Source organism: Ogataea philodendri (genome assembly GCF_020536065.1).
Source record: "Ogataea philodendri strain CBS6075 chromosome Unknown scaffold6, whole genome shotgun sequence".
NCBI classification, from domain to species: Eukaryota; Fungi; Ascomycota; class Pichiomycetes; order Pichiales; family Pichiaceae; genus Ogataea; species Ogataea philodendri.
Genome location: NW_025764087.1, coordinates 67661 through 88800, shown reverse-complemented (window position 1 = coordinate 88800; position 21140 = coordinate 67661). Strand labels below are relative to the sequence as shown.

General features: G+C 49.4%; 15 protein-coding genes across 15 annotated transcripts; 5 read left to right on the top strand and 10 right to left on the bottom strand.

Annotated features, from left to right (window-relative positions):
* Positions 1-4: 4 nt before the first annotated feature.
* On the top strand, positions 5-1108 carry OGAPHI_004969 (uncharacterized protein; the record flags this gene model as incomplete). The annotated part of the gene is made up of 1 exon (XM_046206104.1): positions 5-1108. One exon carries the CDS (start codon positions 5-7, stop codon positions 1106-1108), a length of 1104 nt encoding a protein of 367 aa, XP_046059904.1.
* A 16-nt stretch (positions 1109-1124) lies between these two features.
* On the bottom strand, positions 1125-1550 carry OGAPHI_004968 (uncharacterized protein; the record flags this gene model as incomplete). The annotated part of the gene is made up of 1 exon (XM_046206103.1): positions 1125-1550. One exon carries the CDS (start codon positions 1548-1550, stop codon positions 1125-1127), a length of 426 nt encoding a protein of 141 aa, XP_046059903.1.
* A 142-nt stretch (positions 1551-1692) lies between these two features.
* On the top strand, positions 1693-3778 carry OGAPHI_004966 (uncharacterized protein; the record flags this gene model as incomplete). The annotated part of the gene is made up of 3 exons (XM_046206100.1): positions 1693-2205; positions 2479-3078; positions 3254-3778. The coding sequence occupies 3 exons, from the start codon at positions 1693-1695 to the stop codon at positions 3776-3778; spliced, it is 1638 nt and encodes a 545-aa protein (XP_046059901.1).
* OGAPHI_004967 (uncharacterized protein) lies at positions 1750-2235 on the bottom strand (the record flags this gene model as incomplete). Its single annotated transcript, XM_046206101.1, has 1 exon — positions 1750-2235. The coding sequence occupies one exon, from the start codon at positions 2233-2235 to the stop codon at positions 1750-1752; it is 486 nt and encodes a 161-aa protein (XP_046059902.1).
* On the bottom strand, positions 2278-4761 carry OGAPHI_004965 (uncharacterized protein; the record flags this gene model as incomplete). Its single annotated transcript, XM_046206099.1, has 1 exon — positions 2278-4761. The coding sequence occupies one exon, from the start codon at positions 4759-4761 to the stop codon at positions 2278-2280; it is 2484 nt and encodes an 827-aa protein (XP_046059900.1).
* OGAPHI_004964 (uncharacterized protein) lies at positions 3991-5939 on the top strand (the record flags this gene model as incomplete). Its single annotated transcript, XM_046206098.1, has 4 exons — positions 3991-4224; positions 4327-4715; positions 4853-5129; positions 5493-5939. 4 exons carry the CDS (start codon positions 3991-3993, stop codon positions 5937-5939), a joined length of 1347 nt encoding a protein of 448 aa, XP_046059899.1.
* Positions 4866-7265, bottom strand: OGAPHI_004963 (uncharacterized protein; the record flags this gene model as incomplete). The annotated part of the gene is made up of 1 exon (XM_046206097.1): positions 4866-7265. The coding sequence occupies one exon, from the start codon at positions 7263-7265 to the stop codon at positions 4866-4868; it is 2400 nt and encodes a 799-aa protein (XP_046059898.1).
* Positions 7266-7386: 121 nt separating this feature from the next.
* Positions 7387-10194, bottom strand: OGAPHI_004962 (uncharacterized protein; the record flags this gene model as incomplete). Its single annotated transcript, XM_046206096.1, has 1 exon — positions 7387-10194. The coding sequence occupies one exon, from the start codon at positions 10192-10194 to the stop codon at positions 7387-7389; it is 2808 nt and encodes a 935-aa protein (XP_046059897.1).
* Positions 10195-10339: 145 nt separating this feature from the next.
* Positions 10340-10984, bottom strand: OGAPHI_004961 (uncharacterized protein; the record flags this gene model as incomplete). The annotated part of the gene is made up of 1 exon (XM_046206095.1): positions 10340-10984. One exon carries the CDS (start codon positions 10982-10984, stop codon positions 10340-10342), a length of 645 nt encoding a protein of 214 aa, XP_046059896.1.
* Positions 10985-13516: 2532 nt separating this feature from the next.
* Positions 13517-15891, top strand: OGAPHI_004960 (uncharacterized protein; the record flags this gene model as incomplete). Its single annotated transcript, XM_046206094.1, has 3 exons — positions 13517-14555; positions 14708-15087; positions 15682-15891. The coding sequence occupies 3 exons, from the start codon at positions 13517-13519 to the stop codon at positions 15889-15891; spliced, it is 1629 nt and encodes a 542-aa protein (XP_046059895.1).
* Positions 15129-16799, bottom strand: OGAPHI_004959 (uncharacterized protein; the record flags this gene model as incomplete). Its single annotated transcript, XM_046206093.1, has 1 exon — positions 15129-16799. The coding sequence occupies one exon, from the start codon at positions 16797-16799 to the stop codon at positions 15129-15131; it is 1671 nt and encodes a 556-aa protein (XP_046059894.1).
* Positions 16800-16996: 197 nt separating this feature from the next.
* Positions 16997-21127, top strand: OGAPHI_004955 (uncharacterized protein; the record flags this gene model as incomplete). Its single annotated transcript, XM_046206088.1, has 1 exon — positions 16997-21127. One exon carries the CDS (start codon positions 16997-16999, stop codon positions 21125-21127), a length of 4131 nt encoding a protein of 1376 aa, XP_046059890.1.
* OGAPHI_004958 (uncharacterized protein) lies at positions 17158-18296 on the bottom strand (the record flags this gene model as incomplete). The annotated part of the gene is made up of 3 exons (XM_046206092.1): positions 17158-17482; positions 17643-18057; positions 18290-18296. 3 exons carry the CDS (start codon positions 18294-18296, stop codon positions 17158-17160), a joined length of 747 nt encoding a protein of 248 aa, XP_046059893.1.
* On the bottom strand, positions 18773-19135 carry OGAPHI_004957 (uncharacterized protein; the record flags this gene model as incomplete). The annotated part of the gene is made up of 1 exon (XM_046206090.1): positions 18773-19135. One exon carries the CDS (start codon positions 19133-19135, stop codon positions 18773-18775), a length of 363 nt encoding a protein of 120 aa, XP_046059892.1.
* OGAPHI_004956 (uncharacterized protein) lies at positions 19823-21073 on the bottom strand (the record flags this gene model as incomplete). Its single annotated transcript, XM_046206089.1, has 1 exon — positions 19823-21073. The coding sequence occupies one exon, from the start codon at positions 21071-21073 to the stop codon at positions 19823-19825; it is 1251 nt and encodes a 416-aa protein (XP_046059891.1).
* Positions 21128-21140: the final 13 nt, after the last annotated feature.

Genomic DNA, 21140 nt, shown 5'->3' with positions numbered 1-21140 from the left:
ATTAATGTCTATTCAGGTGGGCAGTCGAGTGTCGATCCCCGGCGGAGGAGAGGCGTACGTGCGATTCATTGGGACTGTGCGGAATAAGAACGGGACGTTTGCCGGAGTTGAGCTTGTGGGGGAGAGTGTGAACAAGGGCAAGAACTCTGGTGACGTTGATGGGACGTTTTATTTCCGCACCAAGGTGCCCAGAACAGGGCTTTTTCTGCCGTACCACAAACTTGTGCAGGCCAACAGCTCACCGCTGCGGCCTGTGACGCGGACCAATGTGATGAACTCGCCGAAATCTTCGCCACAGAATGCGGATCACCGCGTCCAGGAACTCAGCGAACAAAATAGACTATACAAACAGCAACTGGCGGAGCGCACGCGGATTCTCGAGGACTTCCAGGAGACGGTGGGGACTTTTGAGGCGTTGCTAACAGAAAATCAGAACGAGCTGAAGATGAAAGATGCAAGATTTGAACGGTACAAGAGCAATACAGATACCCAGATCAAGGAGCTGATCGAGGCCGTGGAGACGCTGGAACAACAGGCCCAGGAGAACGAGGAGATATACATGCGGCGTCTGCGTGAGTTGGAGGCCCAGAAAGAGACGGGCTCTGCCGATACGAAGACAGACGAGCAGAAACAGTTTGAGGTGTTGGAGCAGCGGTGCAAAGAGCTTGAGGAAGGTGAAAAGACATTGAATATGAAGCTGAGTGCGGTGCAAGCAGAGCTGGAAGCCTCGCGCAGAGAAACAGAGAAGCTCCAGCAGGAGAAGACAGAAATAGCGTCTGCTTTGCAAACGCTGCAGAAATCGCACTCTGACCTCCAGTCGGCTCATACCGCGCTCAGAAACGCACCTCCACCGCCAGTGCCGGCTGTGGACGAGTTCAAAGTTAAGTACGATGAGCTGCGCGTGCAGTACACCGAGCTGGCGGAAAAGTGTGCTCGTTTGGAGGCCGTCTCGTCCGCTGCGTCAGCGCCCCTTGTGCAGAACGGCGAGCTGATAGCCACGCCGGCAGTGAAGAGCGATCCTGCGGCAGGCCGGGCCAAGTGGTGCGGGCTGTGCGAGCGCGAGGGCCACGAGAGCGTCGAATGTCCGTACGAAAACGTCATGTTCTAATATATTACTATGTACATCAAACTTTGTGTCTTTGCGAAGGGTCCACGTGGAATGGCGACCAGATGCCTCTGACGGACTTGTTGAGCGATTTGACCAGCTGTTTAGGCTTGGAGAGTTTTCTTCCGCTAGAGTTGACTAGCAACTTGAGCTTGTTCTCCACCACGTTGACATCCCACTTGCGCACACAGATCTGTTTGTCGAGGCCATCGGTATACTCTGCTCTGAGCACGGGGTGGAAGCCCGGCTTTTCGAGCACGTTGAAGTGGATGTGAGGATATTGTTCGGCAAAGCTCTTGAGTCTGGTTCTGAGAAAGTCTCTTGTTCCTTGGGAGGAGCCACCGAAGTTGCAGTAGGTGATCACTATACGCCGGCAAGGATGCACGAACGCCCCGATACCATTCCGGGCCCTAGAGACCTGTTGGAGGATGTTGATTCCGGCCATGGTGAGTGAAAAATAATGGTAAAAAAATATCGAGACGGGTAACTAATTTTTAGTAGCGAGTAGCATGTAAGAGTGTAAACTAAATAGACCTACAGAGAGAAAAAACAACAATTTCTGGCCTAACTGGCCCAACCTTGTTCCTATGTACATCTGGGGAGTTGGAACATGGGCCATTGATGACCATTGGCAAAGGAACCGCTCATTTCAAAGCCTTGACCAGCAATTGCGTGCTGAACACGTAAGAGTATCCGGTGATGGTGAGCACGCTGATCAAGTTGAAGAACAGACTAATTCCATGGTACTTGCCGAACTGTTTGGTCAATGCGGCAATTTTCTGGGCAGTCTCCTCGCTTCTCTCGGCCTCAGGAAGGTCCTCCAAAGCGAACCGTTCAGCCTTGAGTCTCGAGCAAACCGGCAACAACCACAGGTAGTTGACAAATCCCGATATGGAAGAAACGGCCAACAAGGCAAGTCCGGTGGTTGGAATCGAGTATGGGGCAGTGAGACCAACAACTATCGGACCAACAGACTGGGTCAGGAAATGGATAGGAAACAGCTTGGACTGCAGAAGACCAAACTCCTTACGTGGCAACACCTTGAAAGCTCTCACGGACGAGATGAACGAGTGGAAAGAGGTCGCACCAAAAACATAGGAGTATGTCAATAAATGGATAGGAAGCAGCATGGTAGTAAAAAATGGTGATATATTTTTTTCAGTGGGGGTTATTTATTTAAGGTAGCCCAATTTCTCCATTCTAATTTTGACGGCATTTCTGTGCGCGTCAAGACCTTCCACGGCAGCCAGGTCCATCACAGCCTTTCCAATGCTTTTCAGCCCTTGCTTAGTCACCACTTGCGACGTGATGAACTTCTGGAAAGTGGCGGTGTTGACTCCGCTGTACATTCTTGCGTAACCGTAGGTGGGGAGAGTGTGGTTGGTTCCAGAGGAGTAATCACCGCAACTTTCTGGCGAGTAAGCGCCCACAAACACAGAGCCCGCGTGGTCGACCTTGTCGACGTACTTCTCGGCCTGTTCGATCTGCAGGATCAGGTGCTCCGGAGCGTATCTGTTGCTCATGTCCAAAGCGTCGTCATACGATTTGACTGCGATCGTGGTAGAGTGGGCAATACACTGGCGCACAATATCGACCCGCGGCAGCTCGAGGGCCTGGCGGTGGACAGCGTCGTCGATCTTGTCGATCTCCTCGGATGTCATGTCCACGGCGATCAGAATCACCTGCGAGTCGACACCGTGTTCTGCCTGGGACAGCAAGTCAGAGGCAACAAAGTCTGGGTCGGCGTGCTTGTCGGCGACAACGAGCACCTCAGAAGGCCCAGCAGGCATGTCGATGGCACACATGGCGCTCGAGTCGTTCGAAACAAGCATCTTGGCAGCAGTGACAAACTGGTTACCAGGTCCCATGATCTTGTCGCACTTTGGCACAGACTCTGTTCCATAGGCCATTGCAGCAACAGCCTGCGCACCTCCAGCAAGAACAATACACTTAGCTCCCACCTTGTGTGCAACGTAAACCACTTCTGGGGTCAGACGGCCGTCCTTACCTGGCGGAGAAGCAAACACAATGTCTTTGCAACCAGCAACCAAAGCAGGCACAGAAAGCATCAACGACGTCGACGGCAGCACAGCGGTTCCTCCTGGAATGTAGCATCCGACCTTCTCGATCGGCCGAGCGAACCGCGAGCAGAAAACACCCGGACACGTCTCCACGGTGAGAGTCTCTGTCTGGTTCTGGGCGGCGTGGAATTTCTTGATGTTGGCAAAAGAAATGTCGATGGCCTCTTTGATGTCGTCGGTGACCTTCATCATCTCCTCTGGGAATGGAGCGTTCAGCACAGGCGAGGCGAGCTCCACCTTGTCGAACTTGGCGGTCAGCTCAACCAATGCAGAGTCTCCCTCCTTTCTCACCTTCTCCACGATCGGAGTCACCAGGTTCATGATGTCGGCAGACTTCTGGATAGGTCTTTGCAAACACTGGTCGATCTCGGCCTTGGTGGCAGTCGTAGCATCCACGCGGCCCATCACGATACGAGCAGACTCGTCGACCTTCTTTGGTTCTGGCCTGGTCTCTTTCTTTGGCTCTTCCTTGACGTATTTTGGCTTAGCGTCGCCCTTTCTTCTGGTCACCTTCAACGACTTGAGATCAAGGTTTCTCTCGATATCTGTCAACGAAACATCGTACTTGACACACTTGGTCAGAGCAAAATAGAGCAAGTCAGCAGCCTCCCAGGCAATCTCGTCCTTGGAGGTGGCTTCCACCAACTCGTCGGCCTCTTCCTGGATCTTGGCGTTCAACAGCTTCTCGTCCTGGAATAGTCTCTTGGTGTACGAGCCTTCAGGAGCATTGGCCTTGCGGTCCCACAAAGTAGACTCCAGCGCAGAGAGTCCCTTAGCTGCTCCGAAACAGGAGGCAGTGTCCAGATGGCAGAATCCGGCACCAGCTTGCTCAACAACAAACTTCAAACAGTCAGAATCGCAGTCGAGTTCCAACTGCAACAGTTTCTGTGTAGCACCAGACGTCTGGCCCTTGTACCAGAGTCCGTGCTTTCTGGATTGGTACACTCCGGTACCGGTCTTGATGGCCTCGGAAATGGACTTCTTGGAAGAGTAAACCAGACCAAGCGCCTGATTTCTGCTGTCGGTCACCAGCGTTGTGTACAAACCGTCCTGTCTGTCGGTGGTGAGAGCTGCCAAATAGCAGTCTGCAAACGAGATCCTTTCTCCCGAGTGCTCGTAGTCTGTAGTTAATTGGGCGAGCTTGATGATGGCGGTGTATCCCTTGGCGATCTCAGCAACCGGGTCGCTGAACGTTCCAAAAACTCTTCGCTTGCCGACCTTGACGCTGGTTGCGCCGCTCACACTGATATCCTGGCTATCGCCAGAGCCATTCTTGATAACCAGACGGGCATTAGGAATTCTGGTCTGAATGGCCGAGCCAACAGACTCATCAACGAAGATCCCGTGAACACCGTTGTTGAGCAAGGTCAACACCCCGTCAACGAGTTCCTCACTCAAATCGGAGTCGGATTTGACTGCCCAGTCAACATAGATCTTGCCCAAGAACTGCTTCACAACAGCAACGATCGAGCTAACATCCGCCACAGACGTAAATGGCACAAGAGCCTCGCCGACGAACGGAACACTCAGTACCTGCTTGGCCTCCTCGACACTTACAAGGACTGGAGAAACCATGATGAATTAATTAATTGCAAAATGGTGACTCAGGGTGAAAAAAATATATAGTGAAAAATTACTTTTGGGGCCGCCACGACTTTGGTAGCAGACGGGTATATACACTAGTTGTTGAACAGGAACTGCATGTCGGCGGTGGACAACCGGTTGGCGGCGTTCTCGTCACGGTCGAGTGTGGCCTTGACCATGTCTGCCTTTTTCTCCTGCAGCTCGATGATCCGGGACTCGATACTATCCTCGATGACCAACTTGATGATTCTAATTGGACGGTGCTGTCCGATTCTGTGGATTCTGTCTGCGGCCTGGCCGGTGTCCAGTGCCGGGTTCCACCAACTGTCCAGAATGAACACCTGGTTGGCCTCCACCAGGTTGAGAGCCACTCCACCCGCCTTCAACGACACCAAAAACACCTCCACGGACGGATTGTTCATGAAATGCTTAATCACAGAGTCTCTTTGAACAGGAGTCATAGAACCCTGCAGCTTGGCGATCGAGAACCCAGCGCGTTTCAGCCGCCACTCAACCAGGTCCAGCATCGACGTGAACTGCGAAAACACAATGCTCTTCACTGTCTGTCTATCAGAACGCGACTTGTATAACTCCTCCATCAAAGCTTCAATCTTGGTGGACGACTTCCACTCTCCACCCATGTCGATTCTGTTCACAATAGACCCTTTCTCCACAACCTCCTGGTCCACCTGGAGCGCTGGACCTTCGAGGTCGATACTTAGACCAATGTGACAGACCGGACACTCGAGCTTCTTGTTGTCCCCGTTGAACGAGTCCACATACTCGGTGATACAGATCCGGCAGAACTTGTGGTGGCACTTGGACTCGATCGGCTCCTCGGCCTCGTCGTCACAGAGCTGGCAGATAATTGCGCCTGTCTGGGCAACACCCTTGGGCAGGTTTTTGTATCTCTTCAGAACCAGGTCCGGATGGTCTGCAAGCTGTCTCATTCTGGTGATCAAAGTGAAAATATTGGCATAATTGTTAAGAACAACACCCTGAGCCACATAGTCGTTGAATTGACGTTTCGAGTCAGAGTACAGCGACTGATAAAGGTCTTTCTCCTCCGGGTTGAAGAAATCACGACGGATCTCCACAATCTTTGGTGGCAGTCCCAGATCGTCGGCTCTCTCGACCTTGGTTCTTCTAAGCATGATCTGGCGCAATAGGAGCTGGATGCGCGCAAACGACTCCTCTCCCTCCTGCTGCAGACCAAACTTCTGGATGTTCTTCAACATAAAATGGTTGAAAAAGTTCATATGGAGCATTCCATGATGCTCACAGTTACCACAATGTCTATTATCCGGGAAGTTCCACTCTTTCGAACGACACGGACACTTTGTGCAGAAGTACTCGCAGAACGGAGCAATGTCCAAAAATCTAATCAGGGAGTACAGTTCTCCAATTCTGTTCTGCAACGGGGTACCAGAAAGACACCATCTCTTTTCGCAGTCGAGATGATTAGCGGCAGTAGCGGTACTGCTGTGGCGATCCTTGATGTTGTGGGCCTCGTCCAAAATCACCCGGTAGAAATGCATCGAGTGCAACAGACTCTTTTCCTTGACGACTCTGCCGTTCTTTTTGGACCCGTACCGCTGTTTTCTATAACATGACTCCAACACAGCGTACGTCGTCATAATAACGTCGTAATCCTCCAAGTCTTTCAACGACTTGGCACGATTTTGTCCGTGAAACAGACCAACCTTCAGGAGGCCACCAGCATGCTGCTCAATCTCGTTTTTCCACTGAATCAACGCCACAGTAGGAGCAACAACAAGAGTCGGTGTCTTAGAACGGTCGTGCATCATCAACGAGATCATCTGGATAGTTTTTCCCATTCCCATCTCGTCAGCAAGAATTCCTCCGTTATAGATAGAGTCTTCCTGTTTGATCATCCACGACAGTCCTTCAAGCTGGAACGGAAGCAAAGTCAGTTTCATCCCGTCAGGCTGGATTCCTCTCTCAACAGTGCGTGTGCTCTGAGCTGCCAAAACCGGGAAAGTATCCTTCACATCCGGATTGAACTCGTACACCTTATTAGTACGTCTTTGGTGCGCAGTTAACTTAGGACCGTCATTCTTCTTCTTCTTTGGTTTCGTACCAGGAGCAGCTCTCTTCCGTTTCTTTGGTACCTGTGCCAACGGTGTGTCGCTGTCGGGTTCTTGGTTGTCAGGATCTGCCTGCTCATTATTGCCACTGGTACCTTCAATAATGATAATATCATCGTCCTGTTCTTCTGCAACAGGTACCTCCTCGTTCTCCTCTTGCTCATCCTTAATTTCAAACACAAACTCCTCGTCCTCCTCCTCCTCGTCGGGAACGAAATCGTCGTCCTCGGACTCGTTCTCACTGGAGCTGGACTCTAGTTTCATGGCCCTCGGGCCTCCTCGTCCTGTGCGAGCTCTGGTGGCCCCGTTGGCCCTCCCGTTACCTCTGGCGCCGCCTCGTGCGCTCTTTCGCGTCTTCCGCTCTCGTATAAACCCTCCTTCCTCCATTTAGCAGGCTTGCTCTTATCAAGGCAAATCAATATCTATTGTAATATTTATTGCGTCGCGAAAAATGATAAAAAAGAAAGAAGGTGAAAAATAGCCAAATTAGTCAATTACAGTGCATAAATTACCACCCGTCAAAATCCCAAAGATCGTCTTCTCCAACCTTCAGTTTCTTAACATCGCCTCCAAGCTCCTCTTGTTTCCGCTTTCCGGGAGTCTCATCGTCCGGAGGAGTAGGATACACTTGTAGGTTCAGCTCCCCTAGAAGAGTAGATTCAAGACCGTTCCGAGTGCTCTCGCTCTTCTCCTGAGGAAGCATCGAAACAATCCCTTGGAATGCATCAGAAATAATCGTCGCCTTCACCTTGCCCTGCCAATTGGTACCCTTGTAGCCATTTGGCGTGATCGCAGAGTTATAGTACTTGAATGAGGTCGGAGTTTTCACGTTGAACGGCAACGGAGTGGTCAAAATGGCAGACGGAGTCAACACCTTGTTTCCCTGTCCGCTATTCGAGCTCAACGTGCGTCCCTTGCTCGTTGTCAGCTTCGTAGTCTCGTAGATCTTATTCTCCTCCTCAGGAAGATTCAGAGTGTCTGCAAGCACTGCAAGCACATACCGTGCCGGGTCCAGACTAGCAAGCTCACGACGCTTGTTGCGTTGCTGATCGATTGCGCGGATCCGGGCTTCTTCCTTCGAAACCATCTCGGTGGCCTCCTTCATCAGATGCTGCACCTCAGGCGAAGCCGCACCTTCAAACCCAGGCTGCACAGCGCCGGCAACAGCCGCACTTTGTGGAAACGGAGATGCTTTGCCTTTAACCGGCGGAGCAGTAGCAGCAGGTCCTTTGACAGGCCTCTTTCGCACAGGCTGCTTCTTCGCAGCAGCTACTGCTGGAGCAGAGGATGGCTGCTGAGAAGGCATCATTCCACCGTGAGATCCACCCATGAACTGTGGAGGAATCTTTCCAGCAACAGGTGCCTGCATAATGGGCACCTGCTGTCCAGGAATTTGACGTTGATCAGAAAGCTGCTGAAACTGTTGCGAGGCAGACGAAGCGCTGATGCCATTCATCGTCGGGAGCGACATGTACTGCTGTTGCTGTTGTTGTTGAACAGGATTCACGCGCTGCATCACCGGAGATGGCGTGGTAATGTTCATACCACCCTGCTGCTGTTGCTGTTGCGGTTTCTGCTGCATCATATAACGTCCCTGTGGTGGAACCATGTTTTGCGGGTTCATCGCAGGTTGTCCCGGAACACCGTGTTGCTGGGCTTTCATCATCTTGGAGTTTTGCTCCTTGATGTAGGCCAGAAACCTTGTGATCTGGTTCTGGACCTTGTTCAGAAGATCAAAACTGGCGAAGAAACGTCCCCCGTTCTTCAATCTGTCCAAAACCTGCTTGATCATTAACTGACTGTACATCAATTTCTTGGTACCCTCGTAGCTCTTTGTCATCATGTAAAAGTTTGGAATGATGATGCTCTCGCAAATCAACACCAGTTGCTGCGATTGCTTGATGATCTTGACAATCTGTTGCTTCTCATGCTCCGAAATCTCGTCCGTAATGTCTTTGAGGTTGATCGGAGTCGTCGAAACCTCCTGATAGATGGCCTTGAGTCTTCTCCAGTCTTCGTCCGTGGCATGGACACCAGTGAACAAACGAGGGCCAGCATTACCTGTTGGAAATTGAGGCTGCTGACCAGGCGAAATGTGTTGGCCAGAGATGACGTTGCCAAACTGTTGACCAACATGATTTAAACCCTGACTCTGGTTTTGATTGGTTGGAAGTTGTTGGGGCTGCATCGGAGGCTGCGATTGCGGAGCAATATGGTTGTTTTGGGATTGAGGACCAGTGTTCATGTGGTTTTGCTGCATTTGCATCATCATGTTAGGTTGTTGCATTTGCATCTGCGACTTTGGGAGTGTAGAGTTTGGTTGTTGCCTATTCTGAGCCATCATCGGAGTTTGGCCCATAGGAACCTTCGATTGTTGTTGGCGGGCATTATTCAGCAGGTGAAACAGGTATCTCTTGACATAGGTGCTTTCCTGCTCCGGGCTCAGGTTTGGAGGCAATTTGTTGGAAGCCTGCAAATTCTTGATCACTTGCAATGCTTGATTTTTGTAGTTCTCCAACTGTTCCGGAGTAATGGATGGACGCACACCAGCAGGATGCTGCTGCTGAGGTTGCTGAGGTTGTTGTTGCTGCTGCTGCTGCTGTTGTTGTTGTTGAGGGGGAATCATTTGTTGTTGCATCATGGATTGTTTCATCTGCTGTTGTCTCTGCAACATGAGCACCTGTTCTGGGTTCGGAGCGTTTGATTTCTGCTGAGGCATCACCTGTGCTCTGTCGCCCGTTGGATGGGCTCCATGCATCTGCGACATGCCTTGTTGTTGTTTAGCCCGCAAAATTTGCGTGTGCATGGTGTACACCTCCTTGATGAGTTCCATGTCATGAGGAGACATTTGTTTTTGCCTGAAGTACGGCATGATCATGGCCCATGTGTTGTGGCCCTGCGGAAACACGGGAGGGAGTTTCGCCAAGAGCGAGGGAGGAATTGGAATGTTCTGAATGTCGATTTTCTGCGGTTGACCCGTCGGCCGTGCCATTTGCGGTTGGGACTGCTGGGGCTGTTGAGGTTGCTGCTGTTGTCTCTGAATAGCGTTCTGCCGAGACTGATTGATGCTGGCGATCTTGCTTTTGAGATAGTCGACATACTCCTTCTTGGTAGACGAGTTGGAAAACGCAAACTTCTCGTACTCCTCAGCCACAGGTTTTGTTCGTTGGAGGGAAAAAGCGGCCCCTTGGATTTTGGCAATAGAAGCAACGATGAAATTGACGAATTGGATCCGGTCCTGAGGACTGATCTGTCCGGCGTTGTTGGGCTTACCTATAGGCGGCCTGGCGTTAGGTACAAACCCCTGGTTATTCATGGGGAAAATGATTAGAGTGTATCAATTTTTTCCCACGCTCGCCGCTTTTAGGTAATAATGTATGGCTGCATGTATTCTGATATCTACAACGTCCATACGGTCTACAATGAAGTTCCATGTTGTACAACAGTGCATTTTTATGTAACTAGTATCCAGCGGCTCCAGGAACGTCCTGCTTGCCCTTGAGCGATATCAACAGATCTCTGAAACGGGTCTTATCTCTATGGTCCGCAAGATCCGAGGCATTTGAGTTCTTGGTGAGGCTCAACACCTCCACCACACGGTCCCAGACAGTACCGTGCTCCAGAAACTTGTCTCTTTTCTCCAAAAACGCCACCTCCTCTTTGCGTGTGGCTTCCACGGCCTCGTCTTTCTTGTTGTTGTAATTCTCGTAGAAATCGTCAATTGCTTTCTCGGCCTCCTTCTTGACCTGCTCGAGCTTGCTGGCGGCTGTCTCGTCTCTCTTGGACACCTCCAGATCTCTGGTCTTGCGCCACTCTTGGATATGGGTGCTTTCGTCCAGGTTCAGATTGGCGAACTTGTTGACGACCGGCTCCTCGAATTCCGGCTCTCTGGTCTCCTCGACAGGCTCTGGCGCAGCGTCCGATGCAGAAGGCACCTCTGGGAACTGTGTTTTGAAATCCTCAAACTCGTCGTCGTCTTTGACAATGTCGTCCTGTTCGGTGGCAAACTCGTCTCCGAGCAATTCCTTTTCCCGCGAAAGAAAATCGCTGCCTTCAGCCACTCCGGTGGTCTCAACGTCGTCTAGTTCAGGGAATTTGTCGGCCATGTTTGCGTTGCTTAAATTTCTGTGTTGTCAAAGAAATCAAAATTGGTTTACAAAGTTTCTGGTGTAGAGGTGGGAAAATAGGCAAGCAGAGCTGGATGGAGGATGTGGAAACAAGATGGGGCAGAAACCATGTAGGCTGGTTCTGCGTACAAGGGGGGTACTAGAGTACAGTCTGGTGTCTGAAAGGTCGCTGAAGCTGGTTATTTGGATGACTACTGGTAGCTACGGTAAGGAGGGAGAACCAGCCAACTTGAAAATAGAGCATGAACAGCAGATAGACAGGCAGAAACTACGCGTAGTACTTAGCTACTTCTTTTGAGCCGTACTAGCTCATGGCACTTTTTTTGTTTCACCACCCTGCCATTACTGGCAGCATATTGGTTAGATGCCACATTGATCACTACTTTGATAGTGCCGTGTACAGACGCTTTCTTTGGGCTCATTTTCAGCCTGAAACAGTTGCCGAGCAATTGAGACTCCTGTTACTGGATAGATCAGCAAACCGGGTGCTGGTGGTGGATCGACGATGGATATTCCGGAAAATGATAGTTGCAACCAGGAGCCAGAGTGAGACTTTTCATTAGCGTAGCCACAGATGTGCTACCAAAACCACGATGGATACACCAGCAACTTGAGAGAAGGTACTGTGCAACTCATTAGTCACCATAAATTCATTCAACTGCCAGGACCCTGCCAAAGTGTCCAGAAACCTTATTTGCGTTGCAGTTGGTGGACTGCTATGTCGCGATTTGTGATTCGGTTATCGGAATGCGGTCGCTATCGGCCGAGATTTTTAGACTTGGTAATCAGCAGATAAGCCGCGTCGTGGTGCACTTGCTCAGTTCCAGGGGTATACACGACACGTTTAACGGCTCTATTGTCGTTGCTGCCAACCCTGATGTTTGCCTATACCCTTGAGGAAGACTTACCGGCTAGTAAAACTGTGTTTTGTGAGACGGGCCCGTGAAGCTGTAAAAACTTGAAAAGTCTCAAGAGCGTGTAGGCCCTGCAAATAATTGGGCTTGCGTAGCACGTGTGAGCTGTTTGTCCTTTGACGATATGAGAAGCAGGCAGGGATATTGATTGGATGTCGCTGGGGAGCATCCAGTCTGTGCCAACTCACATTGGCAAGACGAGTAGCAAGGTTTTGTCCACCAGAGCTGCTTGCTGTTATAGCTGCTTGAGAGCATAACCAGCAGTCGGTCAGCTTGGTCGCTGCAACCACTGCCTGTTGGGGTCCCATGAGTAATCACAAACCTTTACCTGGTTACTGCACAATCATGGTTGCAAGGAATATATCGTAGCAACCATTCCCACGGTGGCCAGTACTGGCTACCAATAGTGAACGCCCATGCTTTCGAGAGCTACGTTCAGTTACTACCGGTTGTGAATTGCAATTCGAGTATATTAAACCATAAGCTAAACAAAACAAAACACAAATCTACTCTTCTTCTTCACCTGGAGGAGGGCGGTCTTCGACATGTCTTTTCAAGTTAGAGTTTCCAACAGAGCCACGACGTGGACTGCAGAATGGGCAGTGGCGTGGAGAAGTTGGAGCAGCGGTACCAACAGCAGCAAGAATAGCAAAGGCACTAAGGATAGCAGCAAATTTCATGACAAGGGGTCTTAGGATAGAGATGGTAGCAAGGATCTTGGGTTGAATTTATACCGTTTTCCTAAGGCATTAAGTCGGTGAGCGTCGGAAACTCGGAAATTTAGATGCATCAATTGGTCTGCATAAGGCTGAAAAAGATAGAGCGTAGATACGGTGGAGAACTAAACTGAGGGACAGATATAAGGGTGAGCAGTCACCTCTCAATGAACACAGCAACACAAAGGATTGGTAGCTCTGATTTCTGCTCCCCCATCAGCTTGTCCTGGCGTTAGAAACTCCCACCTGCTCACCCCTATTTTTCAGCCATGAAGAGCTAAATTCCTGCATTTACGAAAGATACATCTGCAGCAAGATCCCAAACACCCTAAACCGGCAATGATTTTATTGTTTGGTCCCTGAAAATCTACCCTAACCGTGGTTCTATAGCAAGACAAATGCACGGCATTACAGGTACACCATAGTATCAAAATCATCAACATTGATAACGTATCGATAAGTTGTCTAGGAACTCAATTTCGTGCGGCTTTGCAGCCCGTATTGCCTTGGATTAAATGTCCGAAACCTTCATTCTGGGACAATTGCCGTAAGAATGGCTCATTCACATGCGAAACAATCATTTTGCTCCCAGATTGTTCAACACTTTTTCTTCTTATCTCTTATCTCAGCTACCATTGGACCAGTTTACAGTAAAACGTGACTACGGCATTAAAGTCTTCTTATTTTAGTAGTTTCAGCTTCTCAACACTTCTTGTTTGCAAATAGCAGGTTTTGCGCCATAACCCCGTAATCGCCCATACTCTTTTCTCTCTTTGACTGTCAAACTGCCTCGGCAAAAGGCAGAAGCGGTCAATCGCTTGCGGTGCACGGGTGTTGCGAAAATTATTCAAATCTCCATTTGTATAACAAAGTTGAACGTAATGAGTTTTTCGGTGGATCGTGCCCGCGTGAAGCTGGCAGCGCTTGTGCCGACCCAGCAGAGTATTCAGACCACATCTCAGTGGATCATGTTTCACTACCGCGAGGCGCAGACGATTGTGGATCTGTGGCACAAAGAGATCTCTTCACAGCAAAATAAGTTGACACTATTTTATCTAGCGAATGATATTGTCCAATTGAGCCGCAAAGACCCGAAAAACAGCGGGTTCACCAACGGGTTCAAAGAGGTGCTTCCGAAGGTGATACAAACGCTAAATCCAGGCGCCGACAAGCCTAAGTTCCTAAAAGTTCTCCAGGTCTGGAAAGATAGAAATATCTATCCTGCAGACTATGTTGATAATTTAATTCGTTCGCTCGGTGGACAGCCTGGTCAGCAAGCAGAGCCAAGGAAACATGCAGCTGAGCCAACCGCGTACCAGAAATGTCCGGCCGAGTTGATCGAAGTTGCTCTCCAGTACGACCATCTGCAGCAGGTTTCTTCTGCCAATAGTGCGCGATTTGCAGGGCTGTCGGAGACGTACTCAGGAACCCTCAAGGCGGAGAATCTTCCTGCTCCAGACGTTCTCATTGGACAGCTTGAAGGACTGGTGAAGGGCAGTGGTTCGTTGATTGACAGTATCAGTAGCCAGAAAGAATTGAGAGAGAAATTGGTCACCAGTCTCGAGTCATTGATACAAGCCCAAAAAGACTGGATCAACGTGGATGCAACCAAGCTCTCAAAACTGGAAACTATAAAGAGCTCTGCAGACTCGAGAAAACGCGAACTCGAGCAGACGTTGCAACAGGGCGACGACGACGAGGAAATGCCAACCTACAAGGACGACGACGAGGATATACCAGCTTATCAGGACGATCAGCCAGATCAGGCAGATAACGACGCGACCCCAGCGTACGAGTCGGCCTCCGACTTCATCTCCGGGTTTGCGTCGGACTCCAAACGCGACCCGCCTGACAGCTCCGACGAACCTGCTCCGAAACGCCAGGAGATTCCTGTCAATGTAGATTTAAATGCTCTGTTGAGTAAGTTACAATAATGCATGTACTAAAATTATTTTCCTGTAAATATTTCAATTAATAATTATGAAGGTGGCTTTTGTTTGCACGGGAAACATGTAAGTAGCGGCCCGATCAAGCACTAACCAACAGATGCCGCTCGCCGATGGCTGAGGCAGTTTTTGCCGACATGGTCAAACAGCACAAGCTCGGAGCGGAAATCACAAAAATTGACTCGTTTGGAACTCATTCGTATCATGTCGGACAATCGCCAGACGAAAGAACAGTGGCCACCTGTAAGTTACACAAAGTGCCTATCAGTCACCGTGCTAAGCAGATCAAGCCCCAGCATTTCCTGGAATTCGACTACGTTCTCTGTATGGACGACTACAACCTGCGTTCCTTGCAGCAGAAACGTCCCGAAAACAGCACAGCCAAGGTTTGTTTATTTGGTGACTGGAAGCAGGATGACGACTTAGAAAGAATCGTGGACGACCCATACTACGGTGATAGAGACGGATTTGAGGAATGTTATAGACAATGTGTTCATTTCAGCAAAGTATTTCTGGAAAAGGAATGCACTTAGTTAAATTACATAGATTACACCAACGTTTGTTCCTGGCTAGGATCAAAATAGAACCCGGGCTGGCTTCTAACAGTCCATGACTCCTTGTAATCGAAAAATTTCCATTCGTTGCCCTCCAGATGGAACCACGTCTTAAGTTCCTTGTGGTACTTCCATCCACGACGAATAAGTTCCTTGGCTGTGATGTATTGGAGATAATCGTCGTTGGATCCTTCCAGATTGTGCAGGGCTGTGAATGGAGACTTATATTTTTGGTTGTGGTAGTAGAAACAGTAGGCTAGGGTGTTAATCTCCAGTTTCTGCAAAAGTTTCGTCGACCCTGTGATCTCCACTGCTGGTTCCTGCGGGAAGCATGTTTGGGTGGTGAACTGGTTGGTTGGCTGGTAGTTCCGGGGCTTGTCAGAATCGTACGAGTCAGGACAGTTGAGCAATGAGGACTCTAGTTGCATGAAAATAGGCTCTACTGTGCGGTTTTCGTTGCTCTCGTGTCGTTCCTTTGCACTTTGCAAACATCCAACATATTCTCTAAATCCTTCGGGCATGTGGCCATAGTTGGTCGTATCCAAGAACGAGAACGGAGTTGGTGATGCAGTTGTCTCTCTGGTGGACTCTCCAGTCTTGGTAAGTCCCGGTGGAACCATCGGAGACGCTCTGCCTTTTGTTTCTGCAGTAGGTAACCCTGTGCTTACCACTGAGGCGTACTTCAACTTCGGAGTAGTTGTGCTGGAGGCTGCAGGAGTCAAGTTAGCAGGCCATGGCTTCGGTGAGCTCTTTTGAACAGTGGCCGGCAGGGTGCCTGAAGTGGCCCTTATAGCCAAATTCTGAGCGACCGTTTGATGTGTAGACTCTGTGGGCGTAGGCTGGCTGAGAGGACCGCTCGAAAGCACACTTGGAACACTCGTGCTAGATTTGCGCGTCGAGGGCTTCGAGTCTGCCTTAGAAACCTTGTCCTCGCTGTCCTCCTCGCCGTCCTCATCCTGGCCGCCAGGAACCACGTTGAAGCTCTCATCAAGCTCGTCCAATCCGAGCTCGTCGTAAAACGTATCGTCTTCCACAAAAGTGTCGTCCTGGTTCGATTGAACGTAATACTCGATGTCTTCTTTGATGTCGTTGATCTGATCAACGTCCAGATTGTCGTTTTCCAGCAACCGGAGTATCGTTTCCAGCTTGCCTCCATGCCATCTATGACGCTCAAGAAGCTCGTTCAGCTCGTCTATCTGGGCTTGCTTGGCAGCGTCCGACTTCTTCTTCTTGAACGAGCTGGTGATTTGGTCGATTTCAGCCTCAATAGCCTCATCTTGTCGCTCGAGCTCCTCGATCATGGAATGGATGAAGTCGGCGCACTCCAGCTTCTCTCGCTGGGCCGGGTCCAAGTTCACGTCTGCAGAAGCAAGAGCCTCGTTGGAGAACGCCTTGGTCTTCATCATCTTCTCCACCTCCTTGAATCGCTCCATTTCGTGCTCAATTAGTCGACGGTGCTCAACAAGCGGTTTTTTGTCCTTCACCTCGTTTCCAGACATCCAATTCTTGATCTGCTCTCTATTTCTCTGCAGTTTCTTGATCTCCTTCTTCAAATCGTTCTCCAACTTCTCCTTCTGCGACTGTTGATCACAATTCTGCAATTTCTCATATATAAAGTCAAACTCCTCCAGCCCCTCCTTCACCTTCTTGAACAATCGTTCCATCTCTCTGATAAAGTTAGTAACACCAACCAATTACACTTACTGTTGAAGCTTTCGTTGCGACATCTTGGGATTGTCCTATTTGTTTGATGTCTCCAATTCTTTTTAACTTCCTTTTCAATGGCCGTACTTTTTTATGACAGAAAACTAATCATGCTTCGAATGGAAAATACAATTAAAAATTATCTTGAAAAATAGTCATGGATTACTGGACTACCAAACTTGACAATCCAACTCTCAATGTTGTGCCGCTGGACTTTAACCGTCCAACGACTCACAAGATTGTTGAGTCCAGATTGTCCGTTCCTTTAAAATCGACTGCCTCGTTCCAAGACCTTTTGGCTATCTGGATGGTTCTTGTCTATAGACTTACCGGTGATGACGATATTGTGGTGGCCACAAATACCGAATCCGGAGACGCCTTTGTGGTGAGAGTGGATATTGACCCAAAGAGCTCGTTTGCCTCGTTTTCGAAACTGGTTTCCGAAACGTACTCCAAGGGATCAGATAACCTTGTTCCTTTAACGGAGATTGCACTCAACCTCCAGAAATCCAAAAAATTGGACGCTCCTCCTCCATTGTTCAGACTCTCCTTCCAACACAAGAGCGCAACAGAGCAGCTGTCGTCGTCGATTGCTGGATCCGTCAGAGACATCGCCGTGTTCGTCCATGATTCGAACGGAAAGCTCTCGTTGGAGATCTACTACAATTCTCTGTTGTACTCGCAACGGAGAATCGAAATCATGGGAGAACAGTTCAACGAGTTTCTCAAAGCCGTCTCGCAAAGTCCAGATACCCTGATTTCCCAAGTCTCGCTGCTCACAGAAGCCCAGAAATCTGTGCTACCAGACCCCACCATAGATCTCGACTGGAGTAATTTCCGCGGTGCCATTCAGGACATCTTCAGCGATAATGCAGACAAGCATCCAGACAGAACCTGTGTGGTTGAGACTGCCTCGTTCCTGCAAGAGGGTGCAAAGGATCGTGTTTTCACGTACAAACAGATTAATGAGGCCTCCAACGTTGTCGGTAACTACCTTGTCAAGACAGGAATTAAGAGAGGCGACGTTGTGATGATCTACGCTTATAGAGGAGTCGACCTTATGGTTGCAGTTATGGGTGTTTTGAAAGCAGGCGCAACTTTCTCCGTTATTGACCCGGCCTATCCACCAGCCAGACAAACCATCTACTTGCAGGTTGCGGATCCTCAAGGTATCATTGGTATCAAGAAAGCCGGCGAGATCTCCCAGTTGGTGGAGGACTATATCTCAGAGAAATTGAACGTTGTGACCAGGATCCCAGCGTTGGAGCTCCAGGACGATGGAACCATTGTTGGAGGAACTCCTGACGTCTTGCACGACTACCAACAGTACAAGGGCCAAAGAACTGGTGTTGTTGTTGGTCCCGATTCTAACCCTACTTTGTCGTTCACCTCTGGATCCGAAGGTATTCCAAAAGGTGTGCTCGGAAGACACTTCTCTCTGGCATACTACTTTCCATGGATGGCCAAGACTTTCGGTCTAAGCGAGAAAGACAAATTCACCATGCTTTCTGGTATCGCGCACGATCCTATCCAAAGAGATATGTTCACTCCGTTGTTCTTAGGAGCCACTCTTTTGGTTCCAACAGCTGACGACATTGGAACTCCTGGTAAGTTGGCAGAATGGATGTCCAAGCACGGAGCCACTGTCACTCACTTAACTCCTGCTATGGGTCAACTGTTGACCGCTCAGGCGGTCACTGAATTCTCAAGTCTCCACCATGCCTTCTTTGTTGGTGACATCCTAACCAAGAGAGACTGTTTGAGATTGCAAACCCTAGCCAAGAACTGTGCCATTGTCAACATGTACGGAACAACGGAGACCCAAAGAGCTGTTTCTTATTTCGAGGTTGCTTCAAGAGAAACCGATCCAAGATTCCTGGCCAACCAAAAAGACGTTATGCCTGCCGGTAAAGGTATGTTGAACGTTCAGCTATTAGTTGTTAATAGAAACGACAGAACCCAAACCTGTGGTGTTGGTGAGGTTGGTGAGATTTACGTGAGAGCTGCTGGTCTTGCTGAAGGTTACAGAAAGAACGACGAGCTCAATAAACAGAAATTCGTCACCAACTGGTACACTTCCCCAGACAAATTCATTGCCAAGGATAAAGAACTTGACAAGGGTGAGCCATGGAGAGAGGTTTGGAAGGGCCCAAGAGACAGACTTTACCGTACTGGAGATCTTGGAAGATACTTGCCGGACGGAAACTGCGAATGTTGTGGTCGTGCTGACGATCAGGTCAAGATCAGAGGTTTCAGAATTGAGCTGGGTGAGATTGACACCCATATTTCTCAACATCCGCTGGTCAGAGAGAATGTCACCCTTGTGAGAAGAGACAAAAACGAAGAGCCAACTTTAGTTTCTTATATTGTTCCAAAGGCATCTCCAGAACTCGAGAAGTTCAAGAGTTCCTCGAAAGACTTGGATGATCTGGAGGACCCAATTGTCAGAGGTTTGATTGTGTATCGTGAGCTGATCAAGGATTTGAAGGCCCACTTGAAGAAGAGACTGGCCAATTATGCTATCCCATCTCTGGTTGTTCCAATGTCCAAGTTGCCAATGAACCCTAACGGAAAAGTCGACAAGCCTAAACTTCCTTATCCAGACACTGCTCAGCTTGCTGCTGTTGCACAATTGTCATCCAAGGACGTTGAGGATGTTGAGTTCACAGAGACAGAGTCCAAGATCAAGGACGTGTGGCTCTCTGTGCTTCCAAATAAGCCTGCTACCATCCAACCGGATGACTCGTTTTTCGATTTAGGAGGACATTCTATTCTTGCTACACGGATGATCTTCGAGCTCAGAAAACAACTTGCTGTGGAGATCCCTCTGGGAACTATTTTCAAGCACCCAACCATCGCCTCCTTTGCTGCTGAGATCGACAGTCTGAAGAAAGATGACGATTTCGAGCTTGCTGACGGTAAGAACAACGCTATTCCTGAAAAACAGGCGGAGTCTGTGGACTACTATGAAGATGCCCAAAAGCTAGCTGCTACCTTGAAACAGTACCCAACCAGAGAATCTTTGGATTTCACACAACCATTGAACGTGTTTGTGACGGGATGTACTGGATTCTTGGGATCGTTCATCTTGCGTGACTTGTTGAGCAGAAAAACCAATATCAAGGTCTGGGCTCACGTTCGTGCAAAAGATGAAAAGTCTGCTTTGGAGAGACTTGTCAAGACCGGAAAGACTTACGGTATCTGGAATGACAAATGGACTGACAAGATCCAGATTGTTCTTGGAGACCTTGCCGAGACTCACTTTGGCAACGAGCAGCAATGGAAGACACTTGTGACGTCGATCGACGTGATTGTGCACAACGGAGCTTTGGTCCACTGGGTGTACCCATACTCGAAATTGCGTGACGCCAACGTCATTTCTGCCGTCAATGTAATGGATCTTTGTGCTGAAGGTAAACCAAAGGTGTACACGTTTGTGTCTTCCACCTCGACCATCGACGTTCCATACTACGTCTCTCTTTCTGACAAGCTTGTGGATGCCGGAGAGGCTGGTATTTCCGAGGCCGACGACCTCATGGGTGCTTCCAAAGGCCTGGGAACCGGGTACGGACAGTCCAAGTGGGCTGCCGAGTATATTATCAGAAAGGCCGGTGAAAAGGGTCTCAGAGGTGCTGTCATCAGACCTGGTTATGTGCAAGGTTTCTCCAAGACTGGTGCTGCCAACACGGACGATTTCTTGCTCCGTATGTTGAAGGGCTGTGTTGAGATTGGCGAGTACCCGGACATCTCCAACAGCGTCAACACTGTGCCTGTGGACCACGTTGCCCGTGTTGTTGTTGCTGCTGCTCTGCATCCTCCTTCTGCTGCCACGCTTCCTGTTGTTCACGTGACCGGCCATCCACGTATCAGATTTAACGAAATGCTGGCTGCTCTGCACAAGTTTGGCTACAACGTTCAGCGTGCAGACTACCTGCAATGGACCAAGTCTTTGGAACGATACGTTGTTGACGAAGGCAAGGACAACGCGCTGTATCCATTGCTGCACTTTGTGCTGGATAACCTGCCACAAGACACTAAAGCTCCAGAATTGTGCGATAAGAACGCAGTGGAGAGTCTTGTTGCTGACTCCAAGTACACTGGTGAGGACACCTCTGTTGGAGCCGGTGTGACTCTGGACATTTTGGCCCGGTACGTGAGCTACCTTGTCAAGATCGGATTCCTGCCTGCCCCTAAAACCGGTGAGATCACTCTGCCCGATGTGGAAATCTCTCATGAGACATTAGAATTGATTAAAGCTGGTTCTGGAGCCAGAACCAGTGCAAACTAAATAATTTGACTAT